Source organism: Lutjanus erythropterus, chromosome 13 (assembly GCF_056507025.1).
Source record: "Lutjanus erythropterus isolate fLutEry1 chromosome 13, fLutEry1.hap2, whole genome shotgun sequence".
In the NCBI taxonomy this organism is placed as follows: domain Eukaryota; kingdom Metazoa; phylum Chordata; class Actinopteri; order Lutjaniformes; family Lutjanidae; genus Lutjanus; species Lutjanus erythropterus.
In genome coordinates, this window is record NC_139329.1 from 3890268 (window position 1) to 3914654 (window position 24387).

A 24387-nucleotide genomic window follows, 5' to 3' on the forward strand; every position below is an offset into this window, starting at 1 on the left:
ATTAATCGACAATAATAAAAATAATTGTTAGTTGCAGCCCTAGTCACATTAGTTAGCTAATATTAGCAAAATGTCAGTTAACTAGCTAGCTAATGTACATCCATCCTTAGTTAACTAGTTACCTGGCGTTTTGCTAACATTAGCTAAATGGATCAGAGCAGCCGCATGTCTCTTCCCTCGACCATGTAGCATTTTGGGTGAAAACAAACACTGTTAAACTGACAGCACCAAAGAGAGAAGACTACTGTAATATTCAAGGATGTTAATTTTGGCAATGTACTTAGTTTACCGCCAAACTGAACATACTATTAAAACAACAAAATAGTGTCTTAAAAAGTGAAAGATGTCTGAAATACATTACTTGGAGATTCAATAAGGTACTTGTTTAGGCCAGGATGGAGTTGTTTTTCCACTTTGATGGACACAGACACTCATCAAATTATATTTCTTTATTTTTTTCTATGTAATGATGCTGACTGTTGGTCGACAAAGTTCAGCATAATTGTTCCCCTGACTGTCCATAGGATTTGGGCTCCTAATAGCTCAACAGTGAAGCGGTTTTCTTATTTTAAGTGTCTTATCTTAACAGTCCAAGACCTTGTAGTTTGTATTGACCGCCAGTCAAATTAGAATGCTTGTTTTCACCTAAAAAGGGGCGGAATCATGACACCGGAGCAAAGAACCTGGATGGGTTGCTCTGATCTTTAGACCGAGATTCTGCCATGTACCAAGCCTGCTCAACTGTTAGGACCAACTTGAAAAATGAAAACCTGCCCTTTAACACATACGCAAATAAAAATGAATAAGTCGTTCCCCATTTATCATTGATCTAAAACTGTGAATAACCATATACAAACCAGAAATTTCTGGAAAATAATAATGATCTTTACCTGAAGAAATTGACCAAGCAGCGGAGGTTGGTTTCTGGGCTGACAGCCTCACCATCATCTGAGACTCCTTCACTGGAGTCCAACATGATTGGACCGACTGTGTTTGCTTTTGCTGAGGAGGAGAGGGACGATGAAGCAGAGGGAGTTTTAGATCTACAGCTGCTACTGCCCCCCCGGCCCTCTCTGTCCCTCTGTCGTTCCCTGTCTCGCGCTCTCTCCGGCGACTCATCCCTGCGCTCCAGAGAGTACTGTCTCTTTGTGTCCCGAGTCTCACTCTCAGACGAACGCCGCTTGTGTGACGGCCGTGTGCCGTTGAGCAGGACGGCCTCTGGACCTAAACCTATCCCTCCTCCCGCTTTACCCCCTCCACCGACAGACGCTGCCCCGGTCCCTCTCTCCTCAAAGCTGGTGTCCAGGATGCGGTTGGAGAGCTCCGTCACAGGGGTGCTGCTCTGTGAGCGGTCCTGGTCCACCTCTGCCATGCTGGGGTGCAGCGTCTGGTTGAGCTGAGCCTGGGAGAGGAAACACATGACAATCACCTTCATCATCATGGTTAAGAAAGTACAGTAAAAATTCCCCTCTGATATAGACACTTGCCATGGTCACAGTCCATATCGGACTTGGCTGTGTGCTCTGTGTGGTTCTCCTTACCAAAACAGTTTCTGTCACAAGTCTGTCAGTTTTACTTACTGTACAGCTTCCAAAATGATCTGACGTCTTGTGCAACTGTTTCGAACGTTGCTCTGAATTAGAAACGGCTGCCAAGTAACACAAAGAAGCCATTGCGAACTTTAATGACTGCAAGTTTAATCAACTTTTACAGGGGTTGACTTTAAGATAAGATCTGGTGTGAACAAATTTTCAAAACTGAAAGAAGCACAACAAAGCTTGCACACCTACACCATAAGATTCTCATGTAGATCTAAGTTTCTGATTTGTCACTGAAAATGTGTCCCTGTGTATGACAAAAGTTTTACGATCAGAAAGAATGCTTGAATGTTTCTCAAAACCTTGAACAGCCATATTTATAGCCACTGTAATATAAAATTTGTACATACTTAATGACCCTGAGATCAGACTAAAACCTAGATAGAATAATGTCAGCTGTCAAAAAGCTTTGTTTGGTCTCAAATGTTTAGTTCATGGAGATGAGAGTTTTCTGTGGAAGAAGAATCAATAACAGCCAGGCTTGTTGTGATCCTACAGCCAAGGACAAACAGGCCTTCACAGCAGTGGCGTAGGCAGAAAAACATTTGGACAGGCCTGTAAAAAACCTGCATAGGTGTTTTGTTTTGTTTTTGAAAGTCTGTATTTTCCATGATCATCCTGCTATCCCAAACCTATGTAGGTGATACCAAAAAAACAGCAAAGGCAGTTTTTGAACCGATATTACTGGAAGATCATGAACACAGGCTTGACATATTAGGCTCTAACATGCATTTGATAGGCGTAAAAGCTGAGAGCAGCTTACAGTCCCAAATGTCCTCAACAAAGCAGAAAACAATGAACTTGACCGTAGTATTTTTTGTCATTTACGAGCCAAGGCTGACGCAAAAGTAGTAGCTGTTGGTTACAGTTACGATTTTGCCGTTTCTTCACCACTGCATGAATTATCATTGCCCACACCTGTCACTGCAGCAGACTCTGAGGGGGACTTTTTTCGTTTGAGCCAAAGGACAGACACGGCCTGTGGCTGTGGAGTATCTCAAGTCAGATCTTGAGATGGATGTACTGGTAAAATCCTCAATATAGCAAAAATGCAAAAGGAATTTCAAATAGGTTTTTATTTTTGGTAATGCAAATATACTCTAATGCAGCCGTTGCCCCCTTGTTTAATGTCCACACAGAGACAGCACGCTGCAGGCTCTACTGTATATCTTTATATATTCAGTTTGCACAAATTTGGGGAGGAGAAGAGAAGAATATGCATTAAGCAGTGGGGGAGAAATTGGGAAAAGCGCATCTGCACTTCACCTGATTTTTTTCATGTGTGTGACATACAGTTGTATTACTGTGGGATCACTGTCACATACTTCTTAATCAGACGAAGCACACAGAGTAGGATACAAGCACAGCAGGTTTAACAGCTGTTGTCTTGTAAATCAAGGAAAATACCTGTGCTGAGGTGCACACCTGTTAGCAATTAAATTGCTAATATATATATATATAGCCTGTAGCATGTATTATACTAATCCAATTATATGATCAACTCCAGAATAGATTTTACAATCAGCAGATGGATAAATTGGCAGTTTAAGTTTTGAAGTTGTGCTAAAATCACATCTTCTATCAAAAAATCCTGTGTTTGGTCCATTTACTTTCACACCACAAACAAATAGCACTGGAGTCTGCTTGAGACCCACCTTTTGAGGTGGACTCTGTTCGGTTGTTTGGTCTGTGCCAGGGTTCGACTGACAGCTTTCACATCGGCCCAAATGAACAGAACTAAACAAGCCAATGGACCATATTCTGTTTTAACCAGACCAAACCAGGCAGGTATGAAAACGCACTAAGATGACAGCTGACAGTGGGAAATGACACTGCTATAGGTTGGTTTGAGTGGCTCATTCAAGGCAAATTCTAACTTGGTATCTGCCAAACATTTGGTTTCACCACAAAATCGGAATTTTCCCAAACCTCGACTCTTAAAGGTACACTTTCACAAGCAGCTACTGAAGGACATTTTATTGGCCACAATATATTAGTGACATCTCCAGAAAACACATCATATTCACAATCACTAAAAAATCCAAACATAAAAAATTCCCTCATTCGATTACTCAGTCTGGCTTCACAGAAGAGAAGGAAGTAAATTCATTTCTGTCAGGGTGAGATATTTCACTTCAATAAATCTAAGCAAAACCATAACTAAGTACAAAGAATGCTCAATCTTTACTAAGCCCTATTAAAACACCATGAATGTGTTTAATTTAGCCTGAAAATTTTAACTATATAACATTATAACTATAACATCACTGCTATTTTGTAGCTCAGCAATGGGCTCTTCACCTTTTAAAAACCTAAAATCTCACAGCACAGATTATTGAGAAATCTAATAGAGGTTATGATCCCAACTACCCAGTAGATACATTTGCTGCAGTTATTGAAAGGTGCTTGGAGAATTAAAGTTTCAATAATAATTGAATAAATCATATTCAAAAAGTTACAGACTGACCAGGGAGGATGTGTTTGTGGTAGTGGGGCTGTGAGCCAGTCCCAGTAACTCTTCCTTCAACGCACTGGGCAGCAGAAGAAGCTCCATGGTGAACTTATCGTCTCTTTCCTCCACGAAGGACTTGAATGCTCGTTTCACTGCTGGCTCTCTGTCACTTGGTAGACTTCGCTTATCCTGGACACAAACACACACACACGTCATGTGTTTATTTTTTCTTTACTTTCAAATAGAGGACAAGTAATGCTCATTCAAATCAATCATTAATGTGTCTAATAAATGATTAATCATTTGGTCTTTTGATGAAAAGTCTTAGAAAAAGGCATCTTCAAGTAATCATCAAAATACAGACCAACAAGATGTTAATTACTAAGATTTTAGATGAAGAGAGGAACAAATCTTCACATTGGAGCAGTGGGAACAAACTCATTTTGGTATGCAAAAATGATACAACCTAAATCATAAAATTGTTGGCCATTAATTTGTGGTCAATCAACTACATTATTAATCAAGTAATTGTTTCAGCTCTACTTTGGAAGTTTTCAGTGGGACTGAGATAGCTGCTGCGATGTCTTCTTTCACTACTAGAGTTATAGTCCAGGGATGAAATGATAATCAGTTTCACAATAAACTGTGATAAAATTCCAGATGGTTAGTTTTATCATGTCACATTTAATTATTGTGATAACAGTGGTTGATTACTGCACTTTGAATGTGAAGTGACATGGATTTGTTTTGGATCAGTGAAAACACTGACATCACAAAGGACATGATGCTATTTCAAATCATTGAAGTTTGTGTTGAGTGTGATTGAGTATGTGTATTGTACTTTGTGAACATTTTCAACACATTTTAACAATACCACCAACCACCAATACTGACAGGGACTGGAACTATACACTTATCTCCTGATTCAATACTATCAAGATACTTGGGTGCCGACTTCATATGTATTACGATTCTTAAGTTCTGTAAATCGGGCAGCATGGTGGTGCAGTGGTTAGCACTGCCACCTCACAGCAAGAAGGTCCTGAGTTCGATCCCCGGCTTGCTCGGGCAGGGCCTTTCTGTGCAGAGTTTGCATGTTCTCCCCATGTCTGCGTGGGTTCTCTCCGGGTTCTCTGGCTTCCTCCAGTTACAGAAAATGAATGAATGAAGTTCTGTGAATCTACATGTGTTGTGATTTCAATATTACCATTTATTGTGATTTAGTTTGCTTTTTTAGCAAGCGACCATGGGAAAAAGTTGAATTATACACTTTTAGGGACTGCATAACATGAGTCATAACTGCACATAACAGCGCAAAGCCCCTTTAAATGAACATCATTCAGACCTGAAATTGTGCTTTGAAACTGTGAATTCTGAGTTTGAGTTTTGACCCTTGAAGGTTTCTGTAGCTGGTCAACGAGGAGTGTTAAAGCTAGAGTAACAGATTGAGTTAGCAATATGGAGTCAGCAACATTAAGTTTCAACAAGGCAGAGCAAGTATATGCCTGAAAGTATAAGCTTCTCGCGTTGTTTTACATTGAGCATGTGACGTAAAATGGATCTGTTTGTTGCGATGCTGATTTCCATCAATAGGAATTCCCTAGATATTTAAATACATAAAAAAGTCAATTCAAGAATTGTAAACAAAAAGAATCATACTATAAGGATAAACTACTATCACAGGTTATTAGTCCCCATACCTGGAATAGTGCTACAAATTGCTGAACTCTGCTCTGGGCCATCACTACGGGTTCAGCCCGGCCCAACAGTCGCAGGCGGCCCGGCTCAGGCACCAGAACTTCAGCACTGGTGTCCCGTACGAGCCGGTCCAGGAAGAGGCCCCGAGCACCGGCAAAAATACAGTGCATGTCCACTGGGTAGCGCTCCTCTTTCTGCAGTTCAGGATCACAGAGTCCTCGGACATATTCCTGCACATCAAGGGGAAGCATGTCAATGAAAAAAACAGCAATGCAGCCTTTTAAAATCAAAACAAAGTCACAAACTAGCTACTACAAATTAAAACAGCAAAGATTAATCAATTATATTATATTATTTTTAATTGCCATCTATTTTGATAACCAAATAATCAATTTTAGAAAAATTAAATCAAAATTCTCTGATTTCAGCTTCTCAATTTTGAATAATTTTTTGGTTTCTTTGCTCCTTTGACAGTCAACTGAATATCTTTGGGTTGTGGACACAACATTTGGACATTTGAGGACATCATCCTGCGTTCTGAAAACACTGATCACAACATTTTTCATCACTTCTTGACATTTTATTGACCAAACAGCTATTAATCGATTCATTGAGAAAATAATCGGTTAATAGTTGCAGCTCTACTACAAATGATGTGGTAAAAGCTAAAAAGGCCAAACAGGACTTTCAAGAGTCCTACAGTAAGCAAATTAATCTTTATTTTACATGGCTCTCTTAGTTCACACACGCACACACACACACCACACACACAGACACACACACACACACACACACACACACACAATGGCCTCCTTGCTGTGAAGCAGCAGAGCTGACACGTGCTGAAACCATACACTTGTCATTGATTCAGGGAATCTCTTGGCTCTGGGAAATATTCCGATGAATCAGCTGCAGGTGGGCGCAGTAACTTCCTTACAGATATTGTGTCACATCTCTTTAGCTTTACTGTGTAAAAAAATGCCTGAGAGTAATGACTCAACAATGACGCGGTGGGAGAGAGAGAAAGGATGTCAAGACTTTCAGACTCAGTGAAACACATCACAAATATCTGGGTGTGGCTTCTGAAATCAAACAACCAATAAAATGAGTTGGGATTTCCTGTAGGTCTGGCCCTCCCTCTGTAATAATCAAATGGGGTGAGATGACGTAGCTGCTGGCAGTTTGGGTTGAAGTATTAATGTATTCATTCAAAGTATTTGTCCACTTGTTTTCTGCCATTTTTTCATTGTTGTAAGCAACAAAAAAAGATCATTCATTCACGTTCATTTTATTGTAGTGGAGTCTACATCTAAATCTCACAAACTAATAACTCAAACCCTTCAACAGGAAATTACAACGTTCCTTTTCCTGATTAGTTTGTCTGTGGTTATTAAGGCGGAAATCACCAGGGGCACTAAAATACAATATTATCACGATATAGTTTGTGATATCAGTATTGTGATAACTAAAAATGTGATATATTGCAATTTATGACATTTTTTCCACCTGAAAATTATGCATAATATAGGATAATATTTTCAGTCTGTTCATCTCACTTCAATCATTCATACTGCAACAAAATGGGATTGTCAAGCAGACAGACAGGCCAACATCACCGCATAAAACACAACATTTCAGTATGGACATGTTTGATTTGTATTTGCAATACTAACAATTTATAAAAATAAGATTGTGACTTAACATCCATGTAGTGATGCAATATTGCCACACAAAAAATATATCCCAATTCTACGCTGCATGGATTTAGTGGTTAGGCAGTTGTAGGACCTGTGGATACAAGGAGTGTAAGAAAATATCAATACACTCGATAATCATAATATTTTGTTTTGTGATGCTGTTACTGATTCTTAAAAACAGATCATAATATTGTGATACATGTAAAGATTTGTGGCAGAGGTTCTTTTCGTGTTGTGATGAAACCTCCAACCGCTGATAGATGCTGTAATCCATGTTCTCTGTTCTGACTGCATAAAAAAGAAAACTTTTTAAACTCAGATTTTATGCATATGGTGGTGTGTTCTTTGTACTACGACAGTTTTCCTAAAATTAGATGAATAAAATTGCAATATATCACCTTACTTACAGTATCACAACATACTGAATCATAACTAGAGCTGCAGCAATGAATCTAATAATCGATTATTAAACTATAATCGTTAACTATTTTGATAATCAATATATTAATATCAGTAATATTTAAAGGGGAAAAAAAGTCAAAATTCTGATTCCAGCTTCGTAAACAGTGTTGCAGAATCTCCCAAACAGTTGAAAAAAAAGAGAAAAAAAAAAACAGAGATTGGCTCCATACTGCTCGTCTGGTGTAATCCAAGTCTCCTAAAGCCCCAACATGCTGTTTGCACACTGTCACACCACACACACCCAGTTCAGACAGTGTGCAAGTACACGTGAACGTAGCTCTAAGTTAAGGATAAGGACAGTGAGGATTGAGGCTAAAAACATGGTGTAAATGACGTTTGTCAGGTCAATTTGGCATGTTGGAGCTTTAGGAGACTTGGATTACACCAAACGAGCAGTATAGAGCCAATCTCAATTTTTTCTCTTGTCTTTTTTTTTAACATTTGAAAACTGGTCACCATTCACTTCACTTGTTTGGGAGATTCTGCAATGCCGCTTTCCTGTGAAACTTCAGTTGAAGTGAATTTTCAGTTTTGGGTGAATTATCCATTCAAGCTATCAAACCAATATAGTAATGATGTGACTGACTGGACAGAAACTCATCTGACAACATACTTTCTATTTCAGTAATGCTACATTTAAGATGGGGGCCGCTGAGACCTAAAAGCTTACTTACTCTAACCGACTCTCCCTGTGTTAGTCAAAGCCAAAAGCTAAAAATGACACAATAATTTATAACAACTAAATACTTGGCTGTTAGCCATGCATTCATTTTCAATAACACTAAATACAGTGCCCCTTTTGTAAGTCAAGCAGACATCTTTACATCGCAGACATCCTGGTGCTGTGAGAAGCTGTTGCAAACTGTGGCATATTGCACACATTTTTTCTCTTGTGAAACTACATTACAAGAAACGCTCTTGTGGGAATAATGATTGTGATTTCCCAAACTAGAGGAAGCACCAATATAACTTAAGAAGAAGGGAGCCGTTCATGACTCCTGTGTCACCCTTATCATGAGTTCAACGAGCTGACAGAGAAAATTTTGACCATTTCCACGTCACTTTCTCGGTTGACTGGCAGAGCTCAGAACAGCTGGTTACAGGGGGAGCAACTTACGCACAGACGACAGACTCATGACACGAGATGCAGAAGTGTGAAAGATGCCTTTGTCTGGGAAATCACACGGGAATAAATAAAAGCTACAGATGTTGATAGCTATTTTGCATGTGCAAGTGTAGTGTATAATCTCTACATGCATCTATTTTTAAAGGGGCAGCTCAACTCAAAAACAAAAATACACATTTTTCCTCTGTCCTGTACTGCTACTTATCCATTTATACTCTTTTGGTGTGAGTTGCAGAGTTTTTGAGATATCGGTCTTCGAGGTGTCTGCTTTCTATCCAATATAACAGTGCTAGATTGCACTAGTCCTGTACTGGTCCTATATCTCTTTCCAGAAGTTATGACCGAGTTGCTCAAAAAAAAAAAAAAAAAAACATCCACAGACCTCGTTATGAGCAGTTTTACATAGGAAATACTCTCAACCTGCAATACAATCTACCGAAACTACTTTCTTTCTAATAGTAAAGAAAGTAGTTCCTACATGAAACAGCTCACAATGAGGCGTGTGGATTATCTTGGGTAACCAGGTCATGATTCTTGGAAATACACACTGGATTTGAACTTTTCCCATGCATTTTTTTTTAGCTTTGAGCACCACATTCCGAGTGCCATTTAGTCCGATTATATAGGAGAGAAGTCTAATCTCTCAACAGCTGATATCTACAAAACCCCTGCAGCCCACACCAAAAAAGGATAAATAGCACTAGAGGCCATGGCAAAAATATGCGTTTTTGATTTTGGGGTGAACTGTCACTTTAAATTGATGGCTGTATTTGGGCTTGATTTCTGAGTGAGATACTGTGATCGAGTCACACAGAGTAGTCTTCAGAGTGCTGCTACGTTGTCTCAATTTCAGATTTGATGGTTTTGAGCTGAAGTGGACCAGGAGGCATCACAGTCACACTGATTTGAAATGGAAAAATAACAAATGTAATGCATTCATTTCAATGTATGATGCACAAATGAAAACAGAAAATAAAATATTGTATACATGACTACATGATTGAGGACTACTGTAATCACAGGTTCATCTAGAAGTCAGATACCATTCTAAAACATATCAACAACAACAAATCTGCTGATGTAGACATGCCCAGGACCCAAATCCTATAGAATTACATAACTGCAACTCCAAGGACAACAACCAACAAACTATCCCTGATGACTACATCCTCACAAAAACAGAAATCCTACCATGATGACAAAGAAAAAGAATCTTACAGTATGTTGTAACATGGCAAAATACATTTGCACAATGCTGTAATTTATCATATGTATTATACGAGAGGGACGACCAAAAACTACAGTTGCATGCTGTGATTTATGGATACACAATATCTGCTTCACATCTGATTTCTGGCTTCACTCTGTCACTTCTAGCTTTGGCCTGTTTGTCCCAGTGACAAAACACATTTTAATGTTGCATAATCTTTATTCAGTGACCTATTAAAATGAAAATGTTTTCCAAGTCATTGTGTTCTTTAGGTTGTCTAGTAGGTCAGCATGATATGGTGAAAAACCAAAAAATCAGATCGCAATTATTTTGACAGATATTGCGATTGCCCTGATTCACGAGTAGTGGGAATGATCACTTTTGCCTCAGTTTTCATTTTCACTGGTTAACTATTAAAATCATGATGATATATCATTTGTTGGGGTCTGAAGCAAACAAACATGTTTTCTTACATGTGGAAAATGAGATTTGTAGGCCAAGGCGTCTCTGTAGCACTACACTACTTCATTATAATGCTCTATGTCACACATTTAGGGCTGCAACTTATGACTGTTTCCATAGTGAATTAATCGGTTGATTATTTTCTTTTAATCGCAGTGTTATTTTCAAACCTCGGGAGGTGTAATATTTGTTAAAGGCAAATGTGTGTCAAAGCAACTTTTAAAAGAATGAATGACTACAGACTTAAAAACACACACAAAAAAATCACATCAGTCATTTTCAGTCGTTTTTCAATCAAAATAAGAATGATAATGTAAAAATTATCATTACCTATAATATCACAAATCATCTCGCAATTGTAATATCGTCAAAATAATTTTAATCAGATATTTTCTCAAAATTGTTCAGCCCTACAATTAATTTAATAATCCATTACATGATTAATTGTTGCAGCTCTACACAGTTTCCCTTTATAAAAAATTGCAGCTTCAGTGATTTTGATTTTGAAATTGCACTTGGCCACACTGACTGCGATTATGACTATATTTTGATTAATTGTTCAGCCATATTGTCTGGTGTTATAGCCTCCCACAGACTTGCCTGTAACATGATAAACCACTCTTAATGTGATTGTACTGCATTCATTTAGTCATTTAGCCTCCAGTTTCTTCCCCGACTCACACGCTGTGGTTGTTAACATAGCTGTGTTTTGTCTCACATATGAAACTGTGTATAACAAACTGCATGGTGTCTGAGCTCCACACACAAACAACTGCAAACATGTGCCTCTATTTCAGTGTGAGTGTTCAGGACATTTTTTGGCGGCCCCCTTGTTAACTGGCCCAGTGACCGAAGACTGACAATAAACCGAAAATAAAGTTAAATGTCATGACATTTTTGACACCACAATGTCAAAGTTGTGGTGATTATTTGGTAACATTATGACTCCTGTTACTTTCATAGAATATCTGATCTAAATTAGGAGTGGGTGATATTATGTTGTTTGTACTGCGGATGCGGTTGGCTAAGAAGGAAGGAAGAAACATTCATTGTTGAAATCTATCTACACTAACTTGAAAAGGTTACCACTTTGTGATGCAGCATTTGTAGATAAGGACACACAAATATAACAGAAAATGCAGAAAAAAGGAAGCCACTATGCTTGCTACAGGCACACTCGCACTGGGCCAAGGACTGTTGTAGGAGGCGATGACGTTCGATGGAAGCTTCACCTTAATTTGAGCTACGGACATGAAGGTCTTTTTGTATGATCTGCCCAAAAAGTGTTTAGTCATATGTTGAAACTACGTCCAGGTCGCAGATCGTCCTCAACATTAGAAACTGACCAGATGAGATATTATTTTTGAAGTGGTTGGAATGAAAAGACACTCAGTGCAACACAAAATTATGATCAATAGGCTGCAAAATAGTGTTGGGTGTATTTTACATTCATCCCATTTATAAATGGTTAAGTGTAGGAAGTGGATCATCTCTTTTGGGTGTTCAATAGATAATTTAATGTTCTTATTAAGTGTTTTTAAATGGATAGTTTTTATTATTTTAAGTGTGGATGTATGAGGTAGAGGTAGTCAGTGTATTATCTACAGTATACGCCGCCAGTTTGGAAAAGCAGCACGAGTACAGGTGTAGGAAGCTAAGCAGTGTGCCGCTGTGGAGAGGGTCAGCAGCAAAAGATATTTTAGCCACCAACAAAAGAAATCAGTACCAGTCTAAGTGTACACTATATCTAGAATATTTTCATCGTATTACGTTGCCATCAGACAGTTGTTTCTGGCAGGAAACTGCCGTTTTACAAGCCAAACACTGCTCTCTCCAAACACACCAAACTCCATTAACAAAAGCAGAAGTTTTATCTTGCAGAACACGCAGGTTGCAAGTTCTACCACTGCCTAAAATGATTACTGTGCCACATACCGTGGTAGCATTTAATCTTATGATGTAAATGCAACCTTCAGTTGAGAAGAAAGGTAAAACTAAACATACACGGTAGGACAAGATGAGTTACACCTTCGCTGCTGTATGTGCTAAATAAACTTATTCCACATTATTTATCAGCTGTTTTAAGCAGAGACATGGAGAGAGATGAGCGAAGACATTTACAGCAGTAATACAGAGCTGTGTGCACTAAACAGACACATACGAATACTCAGGAGTGGAGAAATCATCCACACACATCATCACACAGAGAAATCTTTAACTTTTCTGTAGTAGAGGAGGCAACGGCCCATTTATCCAGGGACATGTAAAAAGCTTTGGGTTATAAATCCATGAGCTTATCAGCTCTGTGTATGATTAGAAACGAGCAGAATCTCCTGGTGAATAGGGCTGGGTATCGATTCAGATTTACCAAATCGATTTGATTCTATTCACAAGGTCCCGATTTGATTTGATATTGACTCAGTTAGGGATATTTCAGTTTTACAATACCAATTTTGCTTGGATACGAAAGAAGTAGTGCTATAAATTGTACAAGGAACCCACTAACCTGGTGCATTATTAAAAATATTAATGTTTAACATTAAGAATTGACCCCAAAGCAGCTACATTAACAGTGTTTCCCCTACTATTTGTTTTGTTGTTTTTGAATGGAGCAAAAATATTTAATTTTATGTTGTGAACTGTTCATTTTTGGGGGGTTTTACAGAGACTTTTCCTCACTGTGCACCACTGTCTGTCATGTTTCTGTGTCTGTCATGGACAAGAAGGCGCAGACCATGAGTCACAGATGCGCTGTACAGAGCTAAAATACAATCCATGACTCTGTTCTGTGACTGAAGCCATGAAGTGGTCAACGTCTACCACCTTGCAGCACCACAACATCTTGCGCCAAAGGCTGGTCATACAAGACTAACGCACTTAAAAGTGTAGGCTGTACCACACATCCACAGGAGAAAATACCTATATTAAAAGATAGATTTTGGAATTTTAGGAATCGACATCTGACCATGCAAAAGAAAATCGATTTGAACAGATTAATTGATTTGTTTAACCCAGCCCTACTGGTGACTGGCATGCTGTTGTGTTGTTTCATGCCTCTTTTGATTCTGTGATGCTTGCTTGCTGTGTAAAAGGACACACTGCACAACACAGTTGGTGATATTTATCTGTTTATTTATTTACAAATGAATCATATCTATTTATGTATTTTCACTTAATTATTTATTAGTAATTTCTTTAACTTAATTATAAAGAAAGTTTTTTTTAAAAATCAATAAATGCATATGATGTTCTCATATCAAGAAATAACTAATAATTAGGGCAGAAATTAATGTGACTAATTGCGATTATTTTGACTGATATTGCAATTGTGATATGATTTACAATATTAGAGGTAATAATTTAAACATAATTTTTCTTATTTTGATTTAAAAACATGTTGATGACGATGTGTTTTTTTTAAGGCTGTAGAATCTGATGTGTAGGACAGGACACGTCTGCCTCACAACATTAATTAATTTAAAAGTTTTTGACACACATTGTGCCCTTAAGAAAAATTGCACCTCCTGCCATTTGAAAATTACACAAAGCCATTTTGCAATTTCAATAAAATTTCAATTAACTGTGCAAACCCTGGCATACACTTAAACTGATGCCAACTTTTTTCAGACAAACCTTTATTTTAGGAGGCTAAAATTCATTTGTTGCTGACCCTGTCCAAAATAGTACATTGCTTAACTACCCCTCTCTGCTTCTCCAAACTGGGGATGTGTTGACTTAAATCTACTGCAGTGTAGCTAATACACAGACTATGGATAGTAACCTCAAAGAACCTCACTTAAAATAACACGAACTATCCCTTTAGGATGAATATAAAAATCCATGGCTTTGTGATGCAGGAGAACACACACATAACACAAAATGTTCCAGATCATGTTGAAGACACAGTCTGTCCGGTCTGATGTTGTGGAAGTTAGGCATATTGATGAGAGATGGGTGAAAAACAGCAGACTGGAGCCAATCAAGAGACACTAATACACCTGTTCACCTGCCACACAGACAGCGCGCGGTGCTGCCCGCGTGCTCTCATCTTTGACAGAAATATGTCTGTCTGTGTCACAGTGAGCTACTGCTTTTATCGACAGCACAGGAAAGTGAAACAGCGTTAGAGGAGCTCACCTTTGCCTTCGACACGTCCTCTCGGTTCCCCCGGAGCTGCAGCCATATCTGCCGGGACGTTTTGCTACCGTGCGGCTGTCCCGTGTGGTCCAACAGACCGATAATGGTGAACGTGACTTTAAAAACGTGCTCCACTCGAGGCTTGGCACACTTGAGCTCCTCTTCTTTCTCCTCCGGCACTGTGAACTCGTCCACAGTGGCGGCGGCCGCGGGGAGCCTGCTGCTCGGCTGCTCCCCGCACGTTAGCTCGGTGACTCGTCTCATCCCGAGGAGGGGCCGCGTTGTTGACATTCCGCTTCTCGGTGTGACCGTCGCTCCGGACAACGACCAATCAGTATCCACACGTTCGGGCGCTGTGAGGACCCTGCGGCCTGGTCATGGTGTCTTCAGGTGTGTACTTCAGAACAGCGAGGCGACGTTTACTCTGTCCAACGACATGAACACACAGGTAGAGCTAGCTTCATAACTCGGAAGCCCCGACTGACGTATCCGGAAAGTCCCACCGATGGCGTCATCAAAACACGACAGTTAAGCGTGCGCGTGCTCCTCACGGCGAGTCCGCTGTTTATCTGTCAGGTGTTGTGAAAACAAACTGTCAACACAAGACGGAATGACCCATATCCTTACGACATCTAAACCATACTTAGAGATCGTGTAAGATAAGACCGTTAATGTTGCAATGTCACCACAACGTTTATGTGACTTTTTCTTATTGACGAACAACAAGCATGGAAATACTGATATACAGTCGTATATTATAATACTAATACTTAAAAAATTATAATATTATTTGCATACTTGTTATAAAAATAGATGTCCACTGCTTGTAACTTGGCAGTGTGACAATGGGCCCCATTCAAAAACAGTGCATACGCACACATTTTTGCTTAAACCGTGTATACGAACATTTTACGCACAAATCTAGGATTCATCAATATTTTCTTACCTGAATTTGTTCATTCTTTGTACGAATTTAGAACTGCTTAAGACCATGTGTACACACAAATGATGACAGCCCAGCTGTCTTAGAAAATGTTGAAACAGGCCTTTAACTAAATGCAGAATATATGAAAACTACAATCATTAAAGACAAAGATTTAATAGAAGCCTTGGAAGTGTTTTTGTGGATGATTTATCTTGTTTTATTTTCCTTGTTTGTAGGGTTTTATTATTAATATCATGATAATCTGTTTTTTGTTAAGCACTTTGTGTTGCATTTTCTGAATGTATCATGTTAGATTATTATTATTATTATTATTATTATTATTATTATTATTATTATTATTATTATTATTGCAGTAAATCCCTTAGCTTGGGCTGACAGATCAGGTAATCAGGTATTTGCCAATTCATATTGTTAGGCTACATGGATACATTTAGAATTATATCATAAAATGCAGAGTCCAACAGGATAATGTCAACATGATTTTCAAACTCAAGTTGCTTTAAAGTGCTGAAATATGCAATGATTAAAACCTTTGGTTGTGATAACAGCAGACTGCCTGCACATGACTCCAACAGGTCTGGACCACTTGAAAAATGTGTTCACACCTCAAAGAAAATTCAAAATATGAAAGAAATTCTGCCAAATCACTCATATGAACCTCTTAAGAACAAATCTATTCTTACGAGTGGTTCTTGCATGAGGCACAATAATTAATTTATTTTAGGTGATTATACGAAACATACTTAAAATGATTATATTCCATTTCTGCAATATTCTGACAGTAACCCCCCGTAAATCTTACGCACTGGACTGGACTGGATTCTTCTCCCCTGGGAGTGTGTTAAAGTGAAAAACCCATGTGCTTAATGACAATTTGAAAATGAACAAAACAAGACTGAGAGACGCCCCCAACAACCTGACATGAAATTTGTGTCATTTTTCACACCTCTGCAGTACACTGACAGTAATATTTGATGGTAACTTCCTGTTTTCCTCTCTCACAGCTTACAACAAGGCTGCAACCTTGACTGACGCCAAGTGACGACATTTTATAAGGAATTATTGTTAAACTTTACTGCCATTAATGCTGTACAGATTTGAAGATGCTTCCAGAGCACTTTGCAGTTGCAAAATGCTGCAAGATGCCATTTTTCATATAAACCTCGTCATGTTTGTCTCTTCTGGAGTCAGTCTGCATTTATTTTGACAAGTGAGAATGATAAATGTAGACAAAGGCCCTTGTTATCAGGCTATAAGCACTCCGAAGAAGAAGTAAGCAAAAGTGAAGCTGGAATGAAGCAGTTTGAATGATGGAACTGCAATACAATTTTATGATAGCAGCGAAGTAAAAACAGCATTGTGTTGTAAAGCAATCGGCCTGTAAATGTTTTCCACAGTATTTCCCCTCATTCATGGAAACTACCTACAAGAGCTGGATGTAGGCGACCAGTCCATCAGGGCTTACAAGAAAAGTACAGCTTTTCATAAACACCTGATATGTAGAATTACAACTAACACCGTAAAATAGCCAAATGAATTATTTGTAGTAAGTTTTGAAAACTTAACTTTTGTTTGTCGTTTACTGTTGTGTTTGTTGAACTCATTATTTTCAATAAATAGGGAAAAGGGCCCCTAAAACACAAATATTTAAAAATATTTTGAAAGCCTATTTTATTTATTACAGTATTTAGTATCCTGATAATAAAAAATGTGTTTTTATACTCAAAAAAATATGTAATAAGTTCTTTTGAATTATTGCAAGGAGAGGGGAAATGAAATTCTAAACTGCAATTACTGACAAAATTTAAGTTGGCTTAGTCAGCAATTTTAATTTATCTGTAATCAAAGAGCACATGTAACACTTGCAAATATTTAAGCTCATATAAGTTGATGAACTCAAGAAAATTGTGGCAAGTGACTGCCTCAGTTTTTATGAGTACTGCTGACTTATTTAACTTATTAACTACTGCCTATATTGTCAAACTGTGGTACTTGTTGGTAGACTCCTCTATGGTATATGGAGGAATGTCCGAAATATGCTATTAAAATGAAATAAACTACTTAAAACTATGAAAATTTTAATTTAAAATAAGTTTAGTCTTTCTTGTAATTTTGTTTCAATATCAGCCTGCTACATAGTCACAATCATGCACATAGCGCATGTACGTCATCCATGTTCAACAGTAGTTGTAAGATAAACTGTGATGATGGTTTGATGATAACTGAGGGAAAACCAAGAGACTGAAATGAATGGTTCAAAAACACGGATGACAGTGAACTGAGCAAAAGTCAGTGGCTATTTAAGAAGCTGCTAGCACCAAACGGTGTGAAACAGTAGGGAGATATGACTGGAGTTATCTCAAATTTGGATTAGGGATGTTCCTGGCGACCAGTGTCAATGTCAACTAAACACAAATTTAAATTCAGTGTAGTCGGCCAGTCTAACAGTAAGAAAACACTCAGAAAGCAGCTAAAATTGAGCACAATCTATTAATTGATAATGTTTAACACTATCCGAAAAAAATACTGTGTATTAAGAGTTGTTTGAAGCCGTTAATCACAGTCTACATTCACCCCATTGTATTACACTTTGCACTGTGTAATACAAATAGTGCACATTGACCTAAAAAACATGACAACAACTCAGTAAATGCTTCACCTTTTCTGAAAGGACCGGAAAAGATCACAGCGTCTCCAGGTAAACATTGTTCACCCACAGCAGACGTTGGCTGCCAGTCTGCTCTGCTTGCAGGTTAATGTCCGTGTCAGTGCTGAATGTGGTCACACTTCGCTCCAGTCGAGTGGTTATATGATTTTTTTTTCTGATGCAGCCTACATTCAACCTAATTTTCATTTTCTAGATTAAATCAGTGCCAAACTGCGCTAGGTTTAAGGAGATGTCATTTGTCCAACTTTGCTGATAACCACATCTGGGGTTGGGTGGGCCATCGGGGCGCACATGCTGGGTGAGAGTACTAGTGGCAAGTGGCTGCATAAAACCTCAGAGGCAACAGTTAACTGGCATTGTACATGAATTAAATATTGATAAAAAGTTCAATCAACTGGTATTTCTGGTCCTGACTAGTGAGGGTGTCGATGTTTAATCATATAGTCGACTAATTGTGTGCATCCCCAATATGGATTCAGTTGACATATTAGAAATGAAAAAGTGTAGCTGGGGAGAGGGAATACCCTGCCTAGCCTATTGGCTAAGTGACCTGAACCCTAATAAGCAGAAGAAAATGCATGGATGGAATTTATTGCTTCTTATTTTTAAGAACAATAGTTCTTTGTCCTTTTTCGAAAGTTACATAGCCGAACTTTAAAGAAAAAGGTAGGAGTTTGAGTATAACTAAGCAGTTGTCAGTCTGGAAAGTTCCATCCCACATGTTTTATTCAGTAAGGTACACAATATCACAAAAGGCTGAAAAGAAAATTCATTTTTATTTTTTTTATTTTTTTGGAAAACTAAATCCTCCACTAAATGCTGACAGAGCTCATCATCACTACCCGAACAACGCTGCACCTACACTTTCAGTAGGCCAACATTTACCAACAAGGCCAACTCTCACCCACCTTTTTCCACCTTTACCATCACTCATGAGGCTTTTGGGGCATGGGGCATGTGCACTTTTGAGAAGATTATCACACTCATGCAACAAGTCTGAGGTACAAGATGGCTTACAACACCAAACATGTTTAGAGCCAAACAGGCTCTGCACGCATACATCCAATGCAAATAAGAAAGTTCTCGTAGGTAACAATAAAACTGGGGAATACTCATAACTTTGTCTTTTAGTTATTAATGGTGAAACAGGTCATACTAACTTAATACTATTATAATATTATTTGTAGGGATGCAACCATATATGTAATAATACCACAATAAAAAAGTAGCAATATTAAAAAACAAAGAAAAGTGACAACTTGAAAACATGTTTTTATGATATATGCTATAAAATTGTTATGCTATTTATTAAACGATAAATCTTATGTGTACAATATTTTTTGTTTTCCTTATTTAATGAAATCAAATACAATAAAAGTAGTAAACCATGACCCAAGCATGCGCAGCATCTTTGACAGTGAATTATGAATTATGTATGCACAACCGCAAAACAAGAACAATACATCAGTCCTCTATAAACCAGAGGTGGACAGAGTACTGAAAATCTGTACTCAAGTACAACTACTGTTACATTGTTAAAATGTTACTCAAAGTAAAAATATTGGTGTTAAAGATATACTTACTTACTTAAAGTACAAAGTATTTGTTGCAAAGACGACTCAGAGTATTAGTTACTTTTAACCGTGACATCACAGTGACCTCTCCAAATCAGGGTTGAAAATTTTGTGCCTTTTCTTAAACCAGTGGTTGAAAACACTAACGACAGATTCATCATTAATCATTTATGAGATACAAAACACGTCTTTGTCCTCGTTTTCTTTTTTTCTGTTTTTCTGTGTTTGTTTTGTTTTTCGTTTGTGTGCCATTGTTTTCATCGGCCCGTTTGTGATCAGATCACGTGATTGGCTGCTAAAATGTAGATGAAATATTTGGACATGAACTCAAATTGTACTCAGTACTCTACTATGATTTTAAAAGTAACTAAGCAGATTACATCTTGTAATGTGTACTTAAGTACAAATAAAAGTACAGACTTGAAAATCTCAGAAAAATACAACTACCCAAAAAAACCTACTTCAATACAGTAATTTGAGTATTTGTAATTAGTTACTTCCACCCCGATAAACAAATAATAAATTAATAAATAAAGATAATAAAGTAAAATAAATAACCATATAATATCATGATAGATATTGTTACAGTCCAGTATGGTATCAAGACATTATATTTATTGTGATAATGTGATATTTAATATATTGTTACATCCCTAATATTTTGACATATTGCAGGAGGGTGATGTATGTTCTTATAATTATTTTTGGGGTAAACTTTAGGGTGCACTGTCTCAAAATAACACCATACCATAATGGTACGGAATGAAAAAAAGAGCCTTACTGTCGTCAGTTTGAATAAAATGTATTTTCTTAGCAATGGAAGATATTTAGTTCCCTCACCAGTTTGTCCAATGTTTGCCATTTGAAACTGAAAAACATTAAAAATGAACTCTTCATAAGCGTGTTTGTCTGGACGTTACCGTCAGGCAACACCGTACCGATGTGGAACAGCCTGTAGGATTGAATGTGTCGGCGTATTTCTGCAAATTTCACATCAACAGTCTATCAGACCAAACCATCAGAACCTCGTCACAACAAGACAGTGAGTCACATTTCACTGTTTGAGCATTTGTGTTACATTTACATGCTTGTTTTTCAGTTTCCAGGTTGTGTGTTTTTCTTGAGATACATGATGTTGTTGTGTTGCAGCCATCATTAGCTCACTGCTTACGAGGTCAAACAAAATAAAACATTTATGAATGCATTTTACACCCTGGTTGAACAGCATATAAATCTAAAGTCACAAGAACAAAATTGTCACGGTGGGAATCTGTAATGGTACAGTGTTACTTAAAGTCAACATTTACATTTTAACAGTTTTCCATGACTTCATTATCAAATAAAGCACATTAAACAATTACAAACCAAACTCTACTCATATATTAATGTAAATCAGTTTTTTTCAAAATTGTAAAATGACAGAAAAAGACATTTTCATACTATTTCTGTGGCCAAAGATGATAGAGAAGAACCATGTGAGGAAGGCTGCAAAAACATGACTTCATGAGAGTCATGTGACAAATGAAAACACTGCTGTTAGTTTCCTTAGAGTCCTGCCTGTTTTTTAAAGAACTGCACCATAACTGAGGATGTATTGTTGTGAGTGTAGAGGGACAGAAATAGATCTGTTACCTATAGAGGCAGGATATGTTTGAATAAACCACTGATCAGATTCAATGGATGATTTTTTCATGGATTTTTTTTCTTTTTCAGTTCATAACAGTCTTCCTGGGAATTAGGCCGATAAAAAACATCATAGCTGTTTTAAATCAAATAAATAATAATAAGTTTTTCAGACAAATGATGCTTTTAGATTTCACAGAAGAAATCTGTAGATTTATAGTGGAGGACAGCTGATTTAGTTTCAGATGACACACAGCAACCTTCCTCTAAATCATATGTGATTAAGGCACAAATACACACAGATGTTATAAAGATCTACACAAAATGACACAGGGCCTCATTCATCATGAATAAGTTCTCTTCTTCAACATGTTCATGTGTTCGAAGTGCTCAGTTTGTATTCAAAATGTATACATTTGCAACTTTTACAGTATAGACCAAGCATTACATAATTTAAAACCCCAAAAAGGTTCATTAAACCGGTTTGATTTTTATCAGTTCTTTATAGATAAACCATTAACTGTCTGATATCACATGGAATTCTAGACAACCCGGGAGATCAATACACATAATAATTCAAATTTAAAAAAACAACAACAAACAAACAATAAAGTTATGCAGTGAAACTTGCTCTATTTTTTTTAAGGGACGTGTTTCTTTCTTGAGATTATTGTACACAAATAATAAATAATTAACCACACTGTAAAGTCAAATTAATTTTTTATTTTAAAATATCATATTGCTTTGTAAAATGCTGAAAATGTTTATTAAAATATTATATAAATATATGAAAATAACTGCAAAACTGTCATTGAGATTTAGATCCTATAGTATTATTATTACAACCAATTCTTGTGTAAAAACATATCAGTACTAAAATTCAAAGTGTTATATAATATGACCTATAGTTTTGTCCGGAGCTTATCTCGAATACTACTGGGCCAATCAGCCTAATTTTTTTGTGTACATTTCTGACTGTATGCTGAAGGACGTCTGTGCTTTACATTTTTTAAAATTGCTGAAAATCCTTTTTTATGACTTTTAAGCCTTTATGTTTTTTATGGCCACACAGGTGTTTTATTTTCAGGTCATCCCATCTTGTGAGCACGATATCTCAAGAACGGAATTTCTTTAAACTTGACACAAATGTTCACTTGAGCCGTTTCTCAATATGCGTTCTTCTCTGTACTTCTGTTCTTGTGTACTTGAGAAACGTCATCAGTCTCAGTCCAAGTACTGTTCCAATTCAAAAGTCCGCATCTCGCCAAGTACAGTCAAATACCCGAATGTGTTCTTGCCCCGCCCGTTTTATCAAGGATGCATCGGGTGGTGACTTGTGTGGACTTGGGGCAGCCACATATCCCAGAATGCATTTCGCAGCAACAATGGCAGAGGAGAGGACCCACAACTTTAAGTTACAAGTGTCGAAATATTACTGTTTTAGTACCATGGAGTGCAATTTTAAGATTATTTTATGCGAGAATGTAGACATTAAAACTTCAAATCTGTGGTCGATTCATCACGATAGCGCGTAGTTTAAAATTTTCTCCGACGTTTTCGGAGATGTGTCGTCCTGCTAACGGGACGGCCAGCATACCTCACCGGCTAGCAAGATGACCGGGCTGTTAGCATACATGTTAGCCCGCTAAAACAGCCTTATCCCGGCATGACCTTTTGAAATTGGCCGCTGGCTCTGATATCGCTATAGTAGTAAAACGAGATATAATTCTTTTTCCGCACATTTAAACCAAAAGATAGAGGGTTGTGTTTTATATCATATTTTGTTTTATTTCAAATATACATTAATGGTGAAAATAACTGGAAGTGGGTAAGCCAGGATGAGCTGAGATGGTGACATCATCAAGTACGCTACTGTCCCAATAGCAGAATGACCATCCTGTGTCCTCCCGTCCTCGAGAGACTGGACTCCCAGATCGAACTTGCTAAGTCCGAACTGCCAAGTCCGTAAGTCCGAACTCGGCGCACTTGGTATTGAGAAATGGCTTTGGACTCAAAGATGAACTGAATAGATTTTGGTGGTCAGAGGTCAAAGGTCACGGTAAGCTTATTAAACATTTTTGGCCATAACTCAAACTTTCATATGCTAATTATGACAAAATCACACATAAATATCTAAAATGATAAAATGATGAGGTGATGACATTTTACATCCAAAAGGTCAAAGGTCAACGTCACTTCAGCTGTCTATCAGTCCTCTGTCCTCCTCTGTAAACATAGTCTCTAAATGAAGACAGCATGTTTCTACTATGAAAGTCACACACTTATAGTGAGAACTTCAATTTTGCCAAAAACACACGTAATACCTTTTATTAAATACTTTCAAAGTTACAGGTCAATATAGTGGAAAATATTAAATTCCATATTAAATTCCCTCAAAGTCTTGATTACAGACATGATGTGAGTCTGGACAGACATGGAGATATAACATGACTGGTTGGTGGAGACAAACAACTGTGAGGCAGTGATTCTATTTTTTGACTGCTCGGCTTTCAAAAAGGAAACTTACTGTGTAATAATTTGCTTATGTTTTGTCTACAGCTCTGGAAAAAATTAAGACACTACTGCAAAATGATCTGTTTCTCTGGTTTTGCTATTTATAGGTATGTGTTTGAGTAAAATGAACATTTTTTGTTTTATTCTATAAACTGCTGACAACATTTCTCTCAAATTTGAAATCAAAATATTACCATTTAGTGCATTTATTGGCAGAAAA

At 37.5% G+C, this 24387-nt stretch overlaps 1 protein-coding gene across 1 annotated transcript in view; it reads right to left on the reverse strand.

Annotated features, from left to right (window-relative positions):
• Nucleotides 1–15358, reverse strand: part of n4bp1 (nedd4 binding protein 1) — a 35156-nt gene extending 19798 nt beyond the window's left edge. The window contains exons 1-4 of the mRNA XM_084733420.1: nt 14843–15358; nt 5751–5978; nt 4066–4239; nt 891–1402 (exon numbers count right to left, since the gene is read on the reverse strand). Coding sequence (XP_084589546.1) covers nt 891–1402; nt 4066–4239; nt 5751–5978; nt 14843–15133 — 1205 coding nt within the window. The 5' untranslated portion in view covers nt 15134–15358. The remainder of the gene's footprint in view (nt 1–890; nt 1403–4065; nt 4240–5750; nt 5979–14842) is intronic.
• Nucleotides 15359–24387: the final 9029 nt, after the last annotated feature.